The sequence below is a fragment of the Triturus cristatus genome, chromosome 4_2, assembly GCF_964204655.1.
Source record: "Triturus cristatus chromosome 4_2, aTriCri1.1, whole genome shotgun sequence".
Classification (NCBI taxonomy): domain Eukaryota; kingdom Metazoa; phylum Chordata; class Amphibia; order Caudata; family Salamandridae; genus Triturus; species Triturus cristatus.
In genome coordinates this window covers 571,914,162-571,928,166 of record NC_140586.1, presented here as the reverse complement: position 1 = coordinate 571,928,166, position 14,005 = coordinate 571,914,162, and the positions used below count along the sequence as shown (strand labels likewise).

Below are 14,005 nucleotides of genomic sequence, written 5' to 3'. Positions count from 1 at the left end.
AATGCTCTTTAAAAGATCAGTCAGGAATATATACAAAATCCTATAAAACAAACACCAATCACTCATCTTGGTCGTTTTTTCATAAGTACCTTGCAAGATTGCTGACTACAAGACTGCACCTCCATAGTTTGAGTAAACTGAAAAGTAGAGTTTCCAACAGTAAAACAACTAGGAATCACATTTTTCATGTGAATAAAAGCTTGAGTAGAGTTTAGAGCTCATCATTCCTTGTAGGCATCCTAGTTTTGCTTCCACCTCACTAAGCTGAAACCTACACCCTTGTGCTGTGTCTGTGATTACAATGGGCATTTCCTCATATCTCAAGGACCAATAACTTGATTCAATCACTTGATTACCTTCCCTTGTAACTCTATTCCCTTTATATGGTGGCCTTCTGGGCCGGCCTGTGGAGTTTGGAGCAACAATGCTGCATGTGAAGGTGAAAGGTAGTGAAATGCATGTTTTTCTATGTATCCCATTTAGTGGTCCAGAGATTCTTCTATGATCGAATTAATTTCTACTACTGCCAGCCTGGGATGGACATGGTCCAGACTACAAGGGTCCACACCTAACCCATCCAACGTGAGCCAATAGCCAGATATACTGCCTTCTCTCTGAAAGCAACTTACGTTGCTGTATGACATTTGCCTGGTGGGTGAGTCTATTTTCCATGGGATGGTTGGTTTATCTGAAAGAAGGTGAGGGTTGTACCCTGGGTTTCGTCCATGTTGAAATACAACAGTGCTCCTTTCAGGAAGTGAAGTTTGTCTTCCCTAGAGGGGAAGAGGGGTATCCCCAAGCAGGCATATCCCTAAACCCATCCCCCTAATAGTGGGAAGCTACACTGCGTTATGGGGTAGCTAAGTGCGGTAGTGACTTTGTCATATGCACATAGCTATGAAAGTCGCATCGATCAAATCTTCGAAAACAACCATGTTCAAATAAGATTTGATTGCTGCAAATCTAGTCTCACTTCAGCAACCTGTAGTGTAAGAAAAGACTGGGGCTCACTTTTTTGCATTACTACCCAACACGACCTTACCCTGTTGAGAACTAGCACTGTTGACTGAACTGTCCCCCTATGAGAGGCATTAAGTGCCTGTGCCTTTGGCATCAATTATGACCTGTGGCAGCCAGAAATACTAAGCCAATTACTGAAATTTGTTTGCAGTACCCCTGGTAGACAGGCACACTGAGACCCATATTTGACACAGTACCATGGAATACTTAATTAGCTCTGTAACATTATATATGCATAGTTTGTAAGTATGAAGACTGAGATATAAATTGTAACTGCATTGCCGCATGATAGAGGTATTGTGTATATATTAGCTTCAACTCAGATATTCTTCTCAGAAAACTTCCGAAGGTCTAATTACTGGCACAGGAGTAATAAAGAAAACACTTTTTATTTTAAAGTGGTGATGTTGCTCCTGCTATAAGATTTTCTAAGGATATTTATTCCCAGTGACACACTGTATCAGATAGCTGTTCCTTCTGCTGAGGTACACAAATGTGCATGTTATGTCTTTTATCTTTATCCTGCACATATTTTTCACAAAGTTCTACTACAAAGAAACATTTCTCTTTGTAAAGTGGAAAACCCTGAAGTATTGAAACCTCTGTTATCTGTAAGAATTGTTTTTAACCTTTTAAGTGTGGGTGCTGGCCAATGGCCAATGCCCACACTCCCTCCCCACACTTCCTCCCCTGTGCATCTGTCGGCCATTGGCGGATGATGGGGGGGGGCTGTACAGGAGCCAATGTTGCTTGCAGGGGGGGGGGGGGGGGGCTTCCTTTTTCACATTTTAGAGGTCGGGCTGATGGCTAGGAGCTTTCCAGAAGCTGAAGGTTTTTTTTCTTTTGAGGAAATGATGATCCGTGTGCATGTTGCATGTTCAGCGGTCCAGGCAGCAGGGGAATCCGGCTTGATGGAGCTGTTGTTGACTACAGCTTACAGCTTTGTCACGCTGGAGGTTTTCAACTTCATAGAAAGAGAACTTGGACATTTTCATGGCAACTTCATCCATTAGCTCTCTGACGATGAAGAATCCTCCTTGGACACCTCCCACAGCCTTGCCTCGATGAACGTCTACCTTCTCAAACACTTTTTTCAAACTTTCATCTAAGTCTAAAGATAAGGGCCGACATGGCCCAACCAACATTTTTGTATCCAACTCGCACTCCATCGCAGTCGGACATATTTTACGACTTTGACTCTATCTTGCGCAACTAGATTTCCACTGTTTTTGCTTTGATCTTTTAGACACTAATTTTTACCTTAAACTTTAAATAGTCATTGCTATGGTTGGATTTATGTCATTTTGGTGTCAATTAACTTATAAAAATGTACTCTATTTTTCTAAATTGGTGTGGAATTGTTTTTGTTTTGTTTTCACTTAATCACTGTTTGTGTGCTGCATAAATGCCAGAGGGTTCCGTACAGGTTAATTTAGTGACTTTAGTGGTTCACCCTGACAGGAATTGTGGCTTTTGCAGGGTTAGCACCCCACTCAAAAAACACCATTTCTCTAGCGGCCCTAACCGTTAGAGAGGTTTGGCTATGGCGGTGACGGAGTAGTCCAACAGTCCACCTACATCTAAATCGGCCAGGGGGACCTTTATGCTGGCAGTGTAGTGACGGAGTAGTCACACTGTCACCAATTTGGAGCAAACATGTGTGAAACAACTAAATTCAAACAATAAGCATGCCAAATTTGATCTAGGTTGCTTAAATGGTTCAGAATTTATCGTGGCTTAGAAAAGTTTTATCCCACAGAATAAAAGTTCCCTAAATTTAAAGGGAACCATAGCCTTTACATCATTTGGTCCTTTCTCTTGGTTGGTCAAATCTCATCCAGCCATTTCTGAGATTATAAACCAAAATAAGAGTGTGTAATGTGCAAGCGCCACTTCCATATATTTCAAAACAGAGAATCCATCATGAGACGCGATAGAGAAATGCACTGTGTAGGCACCACGTAACTGTAGCAAACTACATATACATTTGCCCTCTTTCCCTTTCTGCATTAAAAATGAGAAAGAAGCCAATGTTACGTTATGGATAGGTGAGTGGGTTTTCGGCCTGACTACTTATGTAGATCTCTCCTCTTCCTGGCATCCATGTTGGTGAGAGATGTAATTTATAGAATGCTGTACACAATCACCCCTCTGGGAGGGGCAGGAGCACAGGGGCTTACAAATTGCTGCATGCATTGACAGACTGGTGGGCATAGAAATCACTACCCATATTCGGCGAATGCCTGGGGATGTGTGACTTTTGAGCTTGAAGCTGACATGGTGTTTTACTATCTACAGTCATTGTCCAAGTGCAGGCAGAATTTCAAACACTTGTCCACCATGATTAAGGGAGTGATTCTGTACTACTTCCACCCAACATTACCCAAATGAGGGAGGGATTTACTCCCATACTCTTCCTGTCTTGCTCACAAATGACTGGGGATTTGAATAAAACATATAAATAATAATGAGGAGAGAATGTGGGAGTTGTAAAACTTTTCTCTGGCCCACCAAATGCTGTGGGCCATGAAACAGTGGGGCACACATAGTTGCTCATGGTCCTGTGTCATCTAGGTGTAGTGGCAGCTACCCTGTGTCACAATATATGTTGCAGTCCTTGGAGGACCATGGCATATCACAGACCCTGAGGCCTGCTCATAACGGGAATAGGCACAGGGTCATCTGTAAGCATACTACGCTCCACTCTGCAACTCATAGCTACTCCTATACCCTGTTTGTAATGGTGAGCATGGTAAAAGAGCAGCTAGAAGCTGCCCCAACTGTTCTGTGGCTTACAGTATGGTGCAGGACACGCAGCAGAGGGACAGGTTAAAACTGCCCCAAACACAAAAACAAAGCCCTCTCCCTCTTGCACAATGCAGGTTACCAATACCCTTACTAATACCCTTGGAGAAGGTGTGGAAAGAAATGTGGGCACTACCCCCACATCCAACTTTGGGCAAGATGGGAGTAAAGGCCTCTAGTGCCCCTGATCAGTGACACGGTGAGGGTATATAGGATACCCCACCATGAAATTCGATAAGTATAATAAGTATGTAACATGGTTAGAAATACGGTCATGTGGTTGAAAATCAAAGTGTGTTGTTAAATTCCATGAGGACAGTGTATGTAGAAATTATATTTTGGAAAATGAGTATTTATTGTGTGGCATGGGTGAGTTTAGTATTATGCTAGTGGTTAAAGATGGGAGAGGGTGTACCTTAACTTTGGAATGTTCCATCTTGTTAGTTTTTCTTGCATAACCACTTCCAGATAATTAGTCAAAAGTATCTTCTTTTGAACATTAGATTCTATAGCACAGTTCCTGAAGTGTAGTGCATAAAATGCTATTACCTTTAACCCCTAACTGCTGAGCCTATTCCACCACAGTTCTGAGCCTTTTTTTTGGCTATTTACGGTAACTTATGCTTCAACCTCCATAACTCTATTTTCATATAAGGTATCCATGTCAAATGTGCGTTCTTTTTCCCCAACATAATGAATACTCTAACGGTACCCAAGGTTTGTGGATTCCCTGAAGAGAATAACCAAAACATAGTTACATTGTGGGGGTCTGGGGAAAAATAGGCGAAAAGTGTTCCACAAAAAGTTACGTTTTTTCCCAAAAATGGCACCAACAAAAGATTTCCTGTGCTTAAGTCACCATCCTCAGGAACATGCAAAGCTGAATAAAAAAATTAATCTTTTTACCACAGTGTTGACATTTTTCAAAGAGGTTCCCAATTTCTGTGCGAAATCGATGAGTGATTGTGCAAAGCTATATATTTCTTAGATGTTGACAACATTCTGAATTAAGCATGGGGTAATTTGTGTAGATTCACCAAGGTTTATAAAAAAACTAACTTTTGAAATTAAAAAAAATCTTGAAAACAAGTTGGAAAACATCTGCCATTTTAAGATAATGTTTTCTTCTGTCACTTCTTATCACAATAGCTGATACACAAAAATAATATACTGTCCATTAGACCCTCTTAGTCAAGATAACGTATAGGGTTTGTAGATACTCCAAGAACCCGATTTACCCAGAGCCAAAAACTGAGCTGCCCCTTACAATAGTTTTTCATTGTGTACTGACCATACAGCAATTCATATAATACAATATAAAAAAGGGGAAATGGGTATGGAGGATACCTATGTATTTCTGAATTGTATATCAAATGCTGAGTTTAGGAGCTGTGTTTTTATGTACATCCCTGAATGTGTGGATACCCTTACAAGGAACTGATTCAGAGTGCATAATCCAAAATGTAATTTTTCTTACACACTGACTTACATTTGGAAAGAAGAAATGCAGAGAAATCCAGTTGGTAATAACAAATGTTCTATTTGTGTGGCGGGGCCTATCACCTGTGGCATATTGCACTCCAACACGTGACCTGGAGACATCATATTCCACCCAGCAGAATTTACTCTTTCTTTTACAACATGGATTTTGGGCCCTATCTCAGCTGACGCCTAGGGAAACCTATCACACCTGCACATTTTTGAGAACTAGAATGCTGGGGATGTTCAGGGTGGCATGACCTGAGTGACTCTGACCAGGTTTTTTATTTTACCCAGAAACCATTGCAAACCTCAAACTTTGGATTCAAATATTATTTATATTTCTGTGAGGGAAAAATTCTGTAATCTATTGGATGCCACAGCCTTTCCACCACCCAGTCTTCCTCCAAGTCTCCCAAAACAAATGGCATCTCACTTGTGTTGGTGGGCAGGAAAGGGCCCAAAACACAATGTGGACACATTATAATTTCCAGTCATAAAATGACCTTTGAAATGTGGGTAGCTGTGTTATTTTAGCCTGGGCTCGGCAACCAACTAGGGCACCTGCCAAAACTAGACATTTCAGTGGCAGATTGAGGGTCAAGGCCTCTCCTATCTGCCCCCTAGGGGGCAGTAAGTCTATTGGGCCTGGGGATTGGGGAGAACACTAGTCCATTGCCATGAGTGGAGGGTGCTCCCTCCCTCTGAAGATATCCCTGGTCCCCAAGTAGGGATCCACCAGGACGAGAAATCATTAGAAAAGGGAATTTCTCCCCTTTCTAATGATACCTGCCCAAGCAAAATGATGCTGGGGGGTGTTGAGATATGCCCCGCTGAACAGCATTTGCTGCTCCTGAGAAGAACTTAGCGGGAGCTGCCGCGAAGTTAAGCCAGCCTGTGATGCACCTTGGGTGGATAGACAAGCAGGTTGGTCCCAGTCTGTTCTTGGTTCTCAGGGCAATTTTTAAGAAAATCATTTATGTTCCACATTTTAGATTTTGGCTCTCTTGGCACCTTTGGCACCGCTTCCATGGGCCCATGACTCGGGAGCCACCACTTGGAGGGTTGGGACTCATTCAGGCTAGAACTAGGTACAGGTTCAAGATGGTTGGAGCCATTTTTCTCCCTGAGGCTCTGGTCAGGAGGCCAGCCAACTAGCCCTTGGAGTCACTCTTGCAGTACTGGGTTCAAACAGTGGCACATGATTCAAGCAGCACAGCAGGCCTCTGAGGGTTCAATGTAGGCTACAGGCAGCGAAGCAGTCCTCTGAAGGACACCGCAGCAGGTGGTCCTCTGAGAGTCGTTCGACAGGTCCAGAAAGTGAAGTGAACAGTGGGTATGGGAGTCCTATCTGTATACCTGGTGCATTCTTTGAAGTAGGAGATGTTTCTAGGGAATTCCCTTTGGAGTGCCTAGCGTTTCCTGCCTCCTCTGCCCTGGCTCCAGGCTGGCGATGAAGTACTGTCAAGTATTTGGTGTAAAGGCTGGGCACAGTCTATTGATTTGCAAGTGGGGCTATGTCCAGCTCCGCCCCAGCATCCTACCAGTGATGGCCCATTCTTGCACACCCAATCCCTCTATTGTGTGGCTGTCTTGGAGGAATTAACAAAGTCCAACTATGCCCAGTCATGTGACTCAGGAACAGGCTGCAGGCACCAAAGGGTTACGGCATGAAAATGCAAACTTTCTAAAAGTAAAATTTACAAAATTGTGTAATTTTAAAAATCAACTTTACCATTAAAGACGATTTTAAATTACAATTCCTCAGATACCAAACATGTAATCCTTACCTCCTCACAATCAAACGTTAGCACCTATTAAATGTAATAAGGCAATCCATTGTTATCCTATGAGAGAGGAAGGCCTCACAATAGTGAAAAATGAACTTGCAAATTTTTCACTACCAGGGCCTGTAAAGCTTAAAAGTACATGTCCAACCTTTTTGTTACAATGCACCCTACTCTTTGGGCTGCATAGGTTTACCTTGGGGGTGACTTATATATAACAAATGGTGAGTTTATGTCTTGGCCAAGGGGTTATTTTGACAAGTCGAGTTGGCAGTTTAAAACTGCATTCAGGTTGCAATGGCTGACCTACGATATATTTTGAGAGCTACTTAGTGGGTGCCACAATAGGGGCTACGGCCCACTAATACAGTTTAATTAATATGCCCTGGGTACATGGTATACCACTTAACTATGAACTTATAAGAATTTTAATTATGTCAATCAGGTGTAAAGCTACTTTTACCATGTTTTGGGGAGTGGGCACTAGTACTTAAGCATTGCTAGGAAGTGATAAAGTGCACAGAATCCTAAGGCCCCAAAAACAAAGGCAGAAAAATCTGAGGGTGGTGGCAAAAAGTTTAGGGGAAGACACCCTAAGCCCGACAGGTCTAACAGCGGACATGTAGCCATATATTTTGCTGCTTGTCACCACCGAGGAACAGTAAAAAGTAATGAATGCCCCCCTGTCATGGGAGATGACGTGAATAGCGAGGTGAGCTCTATTGTTGTATTTTAGAAAAGAAAACCTAATTAAGGAATTTTCGTTTTTTAAATAAAAAAATGAACCTGTTTAGCACAGGGTTACATCACAGTGGCTTACCCCTGCACCAAAGAGCGATATGCATGTCCCTGAAGAAAAACACATTTCATGGATTGTTATCGAGAGGAAATATAATTGCCCAATCTCAGCGTTATAGTCAGCTATCCTTTCAGGAGATAAACTACGTGTATGTTGCAAACACGCATCCCTAGCAAAAAAAGAGCACAGCTTTAATTCAATGTTCTCAGAAAAATAAAAATCGCCATTTGTCATCGCAGTTTTATTCAGGCATTACAGGGTAAGTTATAGAAATTCCCTTCTGGCTTGAAGGCAAGATACGCGCGGTGCAGAATGTCTGGGCTTACATCCCTGTCAGTTATAACACATCACACTAACCCTACTCTCTTTCCACTGGCTAGAGAGAGAAACCTTCGGTCAATTCACGAAAGGTTGTCTGACTTGCAAAGCTCACAAATCCATCTGCCTCATCTTGCTAAGTACCTGCAGGACACTCTCAGGCTTTGGAGGCATGTGGGCATTATTCAATATTGAGCCGCTCTGCTTGAAATCTAGAGCATTGAAACAAAAACAATCACATCACCCATTAGAGAGTCAAACTCATGCTGCCTCCCGCTGCATCTATCACATTGCTCTGAAAAGAGCTTAGAAGCCCCACTATTCAATAAGTACGTCACACAGGGAAAATCATTCAACTAATGCTTTCCCGGCATTCAGGCTAGACATTAATCATCAACTACCATCTAACAGATTATCAGTCCGCTAATGCATAACGTGGAGCACCCACATCTGCGATCGACAGACGATGCTTTTGTACCTTGGAAAGTTGTGAAATCTGTCCACACTGTGCCTTCTCTTACTGGGTTCAGAGCAGGATCCTCTCTTAGCACATGGAAAAGCCATTCACACCTTCAGATGCGCGAGATATAATTGCCTGTATCCCTTCGAAGTTCCTGCACTCGCACCTTTGTTCATCACAAAGGACTGTACCATCCCCACAAAGAAGACTTGATGGCTGCAGCCTACCTCCTAAAACGCAACATTGAAGCCGTCCTACATATCGGTAAATTGCAAACTAGAGTTAAGTGCTAGTGCACTTACAGCAGTGAAGATCTGGTTAGCACTCAATAAATCTATACAAATTATCAACAGATTTTAACAATAATAATAATAACAACAAAACCCACAACAACTATTATTATTACTAATCGTTTTCTTATTATTATTAATGGCTGAAAGCTGATTTCTTTGAAGGATAGGCTGTGAACAGCCTGTAGATACAAGTATTGCACTACAAACACACACTGGTGGTGTCACCCATTGAGGCTCTTAGCCCAAAGTGTGACTGTACAGACTGACTCACAATACAGTAATTCCAAAAGATGTCAAAGTTGCTGCCGTATGGGAGGCCATGTTTGAAGAGAAAAAGTTCACTTCGTAAATAATCCTACAAATTAACTCTTAAGAGTACCGCAGCCGGTGCCAAGCTGCTCAGAAGGTATTTTGAGGCTTGTCCCCAAGGAAAGCAGAGGCCACTTGATCCTTCTTACGTTTTTGGCAAACCATATAAACCTCTTTCTGGGTTTCAATAAAAAGAAAAGAATGTACCCAGCGCCATTTAGTAGTTATGCAAAGTAAGCTGAATCAAAGATGACAGATTTGTTTAAAAATCTTTGAATACATTCTACTGAAGGAGTGCAGGACCTGGGGCTTAAAGCCCCCTCTCCAGGCCCCTGTGTTACTCTTTGAGTCGTAAATGTCCTAATAAACCCGCGCTCAGATATTTTAATGGAGGTGTTTTCATGGTACTTACTTTATGCTTATCGCATATTCCCCGGATTCCTTGGTCCTGTGCCGCACAAGGTAAGTGCTATTCCCTCTGTCCACAAGCTCACTCTCTGCCTGCTGCCTCTCCATTGCCCCGGCATACCTGCAAGAGATGATTTATTTAAACTTAACAATACATTATCCAATTGCACACAAGGCAAATATGCTTTCTATATCATACGATTTCGGGGCATAACTATGAAACATGTGCGAAACACCGCGTTATTTATGCAATAACTCTTGGTTCTGCTTCATTTAATGATTTATTCGCATTCGATTTTACCACCAATTCTGGAAGATGATTGAAAGATTTCATTTAACAATCGCACAGCCTGCAGGTAATATATTATTTCTTTCATTTTTTTTTTATATTTGCCATGTCCAATCCTCAGAATGAGAATTTGAATCCGTAGTTCACATAAAACCTATTGCAAAAGTACTTTTTTAAATTTTACACCTAGGTTTCGAGTTCACCTTGACATTTTCGGTAATCACAGGGTTTCTGTCACAACCCTTTGAGAAGCTGCGAATGTAGCACTTTTCACTTGATCTCTACTGGAAATATTTTGTAAATTCTATTTAAGAGCAAAGAAACGTGTATATTTGATGACGCAAAAATCCCCTACCAAGTGCTAATTCACTTGCTAATTATGCTTCCTTTACATTCCCATAAACATTGAAGATGTCTCCTTCTTATTTCGACCTTTCATACAGATTTACTGATAAATCCAGGGTTAAGCCCTGGGTGGAAATATGCCTTGCAAAGGTTTGTGAATATCCACCAACTCAGCTTCCACAGATGCATGACAAATGTCACAGACTAGATGAAAAACAACTGCCTGGAGCTGTACACAGACAAGATGGAAGTACAGATCTTTGGCAACAGCAGCAATACACGGAATGACTTCTGGAGGCCATGAGACCTAGGACACGCACCCACTCCCTCCGACCATGCCAGAAACCTCTGAATCATCACTGACCACAAGCTCACCATAAAATCACAGCTCAATGCTGTCTCCTCTGCCTACTTCCTCACTCTGCGCACGCTACGTAAGATCTTCAAGTGGCTACCTCCACACATGAGACGCACCGTGACACAGGCCCTTATCACCAGTGGACTGGATTACAGCAATGCCCTCTATGTAGGACTCGCTACACACCTCCTACAGAGACTTCAGACCATACAGAACACTGCAGCCAGACACATCCTCTGCCTTCCCTGATGAATCTACATCACACCGCACCTCATGCAACTCCACTGACTCACCATACAGAAGCGACGTAAATTCAAGCTGCTGACCCCCACATACTATGCCCACATACATTAACCACCGCCTGAACTTCCACCAACCACCGAGAGACTAAGCTCCACCTCCCTTTCATTTGCCCATACTCCCAGTGGCATAGCTAGACCTTATGCCACCTGTGGCGGTAACTGTTTTTGCCTCCTGGCTGCTGGAAAGAGGGGACGGGGGTTCTGGCGATTCCTGCATGCCACGCGACAGCCGCAGGTAAGAGCGGGGGAGGGTTTGCTGATGATTTCTGCGTGCCCTGCAACGGCTCCAAATAAGATCGGGGAGGACACCGTCCCAAAAACGAATGCCGCCTGGGACGGACCATCCTCCCACCCCCCCATGCTACACCACTGCATACTCCCTGCATTACCGAAGCAGAAGTGGAGGACGCTCCTTCCCCCACAGCGTAGCAAAAACCAGGAACAGCCTCCACACGCACCTCCGGACCATCACCTCACTTCCGGAATTCCGAATGGCCCTCAAGACCTGGCTGTTCGAATAAGCCTCTGGGACCTGCATTGCCTGGATACCCTGACGGGTGAGTAGCTGCGCTTTAAAAAAATCCTGATTGATTGATTGGGTGTTCACTTATTTTGTGAAGTACAATGGCACTGGAACTCCAACTTCACACCACTGGTATCCAATTTGCTTGCAGGGCCAGTAAAAGAATGTCCTGATTACGTATCAGTATTCTTCATTTTTGCTAGTTTTAACTGACCTTGTCCCAGTCATTACCCAGTCATTACTTGGGGAGGTGTATCTCACGTTTCCCAGAAAAGGCAATCATCAGGAAAGTATACTGAAATGTAGGCCTCTCCCATTTCAACATAGGTGCAATTAAAGGGCCTGGCAATCCCAGCATCCTCCTGAACGGTCAAGATTCTCGTCAAAATCTGGACTAGTCAAAGGAAAGGAGGTATCATAACTACTTGGGTGATAACAATTAGGAGTGGAAGGAGAGACGATTGATGGTTAGTAATCACAGCATTGAAAGTTCAATACTTGACTTCGCCACAGTCCTCACTTGTGAGCGACACTCAATCTAAAAGGCCTTTGAGTTTGAAAAAATTAACATATCAAATTACAAATCCCTTACTGCAGCACATCCACTGATTTTGTTATATAGAAGGAAACATATTCCATAGCAGAATCCACTGGAGAACCCCTCACCACCTTGCTTCAATCAAATTCCAATTCATTAGACTGCAAAGACAAAGAAAAGTATTTACAGAAGCCCAGGTAGCAGCTAAACACATTTCAGGAAGATGAACTCCCTGAAGCTTTGCTCATGAGGCTGCAGAATGTCTTGCTGATCTATCCTGGATTCCAGCCACAAGAGGAACTTTCTCCAAAGAGTAAGCCAAAGCTCTGCTGGTCCCGGTCCATCTGTTGTTCATGAAGGAGGAAGCTTTGTGGCCTTGACATGCTGATCCAAATGCTACAAATAAGTGGCAGTATCGTTTTGAACGGTTCAAATGAAAGACAATAGTACTTTTTTAACAACCAGCAGTTGCTATATGTTGTCTTCTGGATGAGAAGGGGATCAGGAAGAAACAGGTAAGACAATCTCTTGAGTTGTATGTGAGACAAACCTTTGTCAAGAAGCTAGGTTAGAGCCCAGTTTACACCATCATCTACAATGAATAAAAATGATGCACAACAAATGAAGTGCTCCATATTATGTAGGCTGATGTGAGGGCAACCAAAAAAGCAACTTTCATTGCCAAAGATATACAACCACAGACTCTGATGGCTTTCATGGATTAATCTAAAGTCAATCAGGGGTCAGTTCGGTTCCTCACTCTGCTCACACATCAATACCATTGAATATATCCAGTTAGTAGATGAAGCTTGCCTGCATAATTTATTGAGATGGTAAACATGTAAACATAGTGCTTCAAAAGTGAATTTAAAAAACGCTGTCTAATGAAAAAAATTAATTTCTAATTCTATAGTGAGCCTGTCTTAAATGTATTCTAAAGATGTTGAGTTATATTTATTGACTTCATCAGGGTGATCCTGCTTCACCTACACCACAGCTGAGTGCAGTCCATTACAGCTGGAAATGACAATGCTTGCAAAGTATATACTTTTGTTTACATCCTGCCAGTAAGCATCTTCTTTTCCATCTACAGTCTGCAAAAACAGTTTCCCATAAAGGCATTTCACTCCCATTAACCAGGCATACTGGGCCAATAATGAAATACAGGCACAAAAAACTTCTAACTTAAAATGAATATGTGTTACATGCTTCCAATTCTATAGGCACATAAGACTAGGTGGCAGAGTGATATCAAGGTACAATTAGTAGATATCATCCACTATTTGCAGGGAGGCCTTGCTTATCTTTCCTTATTTTGGTGGAACAAAAGTTTGCCCACCTTGAAAGGTGCTTCTTGAACTTTCAAATAATGAATACAGGAATGAAAATCATACAAAAGGTAACTGTAATGTTCACAATTGTTTTTTTATAAACAACATAATTAAAATGTTGCCAAATGCTTAACAAACTGATTTTGAAAATGTTTTGTGTATGCGATTCGGGATGAAGAGGTTATGAACTACAACGGAAATAATGTACTACATTATGATAAGTTTACAGTCATGATTACCAACTTTGTGTTCCATTACTACTTGTATGATAAACACATATGAATTTAACACCTGATATTGACCCAACTACAGATATCACTAAGTTGAAGATGCAAAATTACATCCTGTGAGATTATTCCCCTTTTTCCCGTGGGCACCCCCATCTTTTGCTGAATTTTATTGCTGGTTTTTAGACTTTGCAGAGTAGGGCACTAATGTCTATTGCCCAGCATATGTGTTCTGGCCTCTAAAACATGCAGAAATGGACTAATACCTGACAGCCTTATTTAAATTTTATATAAGGCCAATGTATATGGTGCGTAAAAACACCGCAGCCATAAAAAGCTACCACTGCAGCCTGACTGCGGATGTTTAAAACTATAGCCCGACATGTCAAAATAACCCTTTTGGACAGGAGAAGA

The 14,005-nt window shown here is 42.2% G+C and overlaps 1 protein-coding gene across 2 annotated transcripts in view; it reads right to left on the bottom strand.

Moving 5' to 3' along the window:
• VAV3 (vav guanine nucleotide exchange factor 3) overlaps positions 1-14,005 on the bottom strand; it is a 1,147,877-nt gene that overhangs the window by 147,065 nt on the left and 986,807 nt on the right. For both annotated transcript variants that reach the window (XM_085602242.1, XM_085602243.1), the window contains exon 23: positions 9,683-9,799. In XM_085602242.1, coding sequence (XP_085458368.1) covers positions 9,683-9,799 — 117 coding nt within the window. The remainder of the gene's footprint in view (positions 1-9,682; positions 9,800-14,005) is intronic.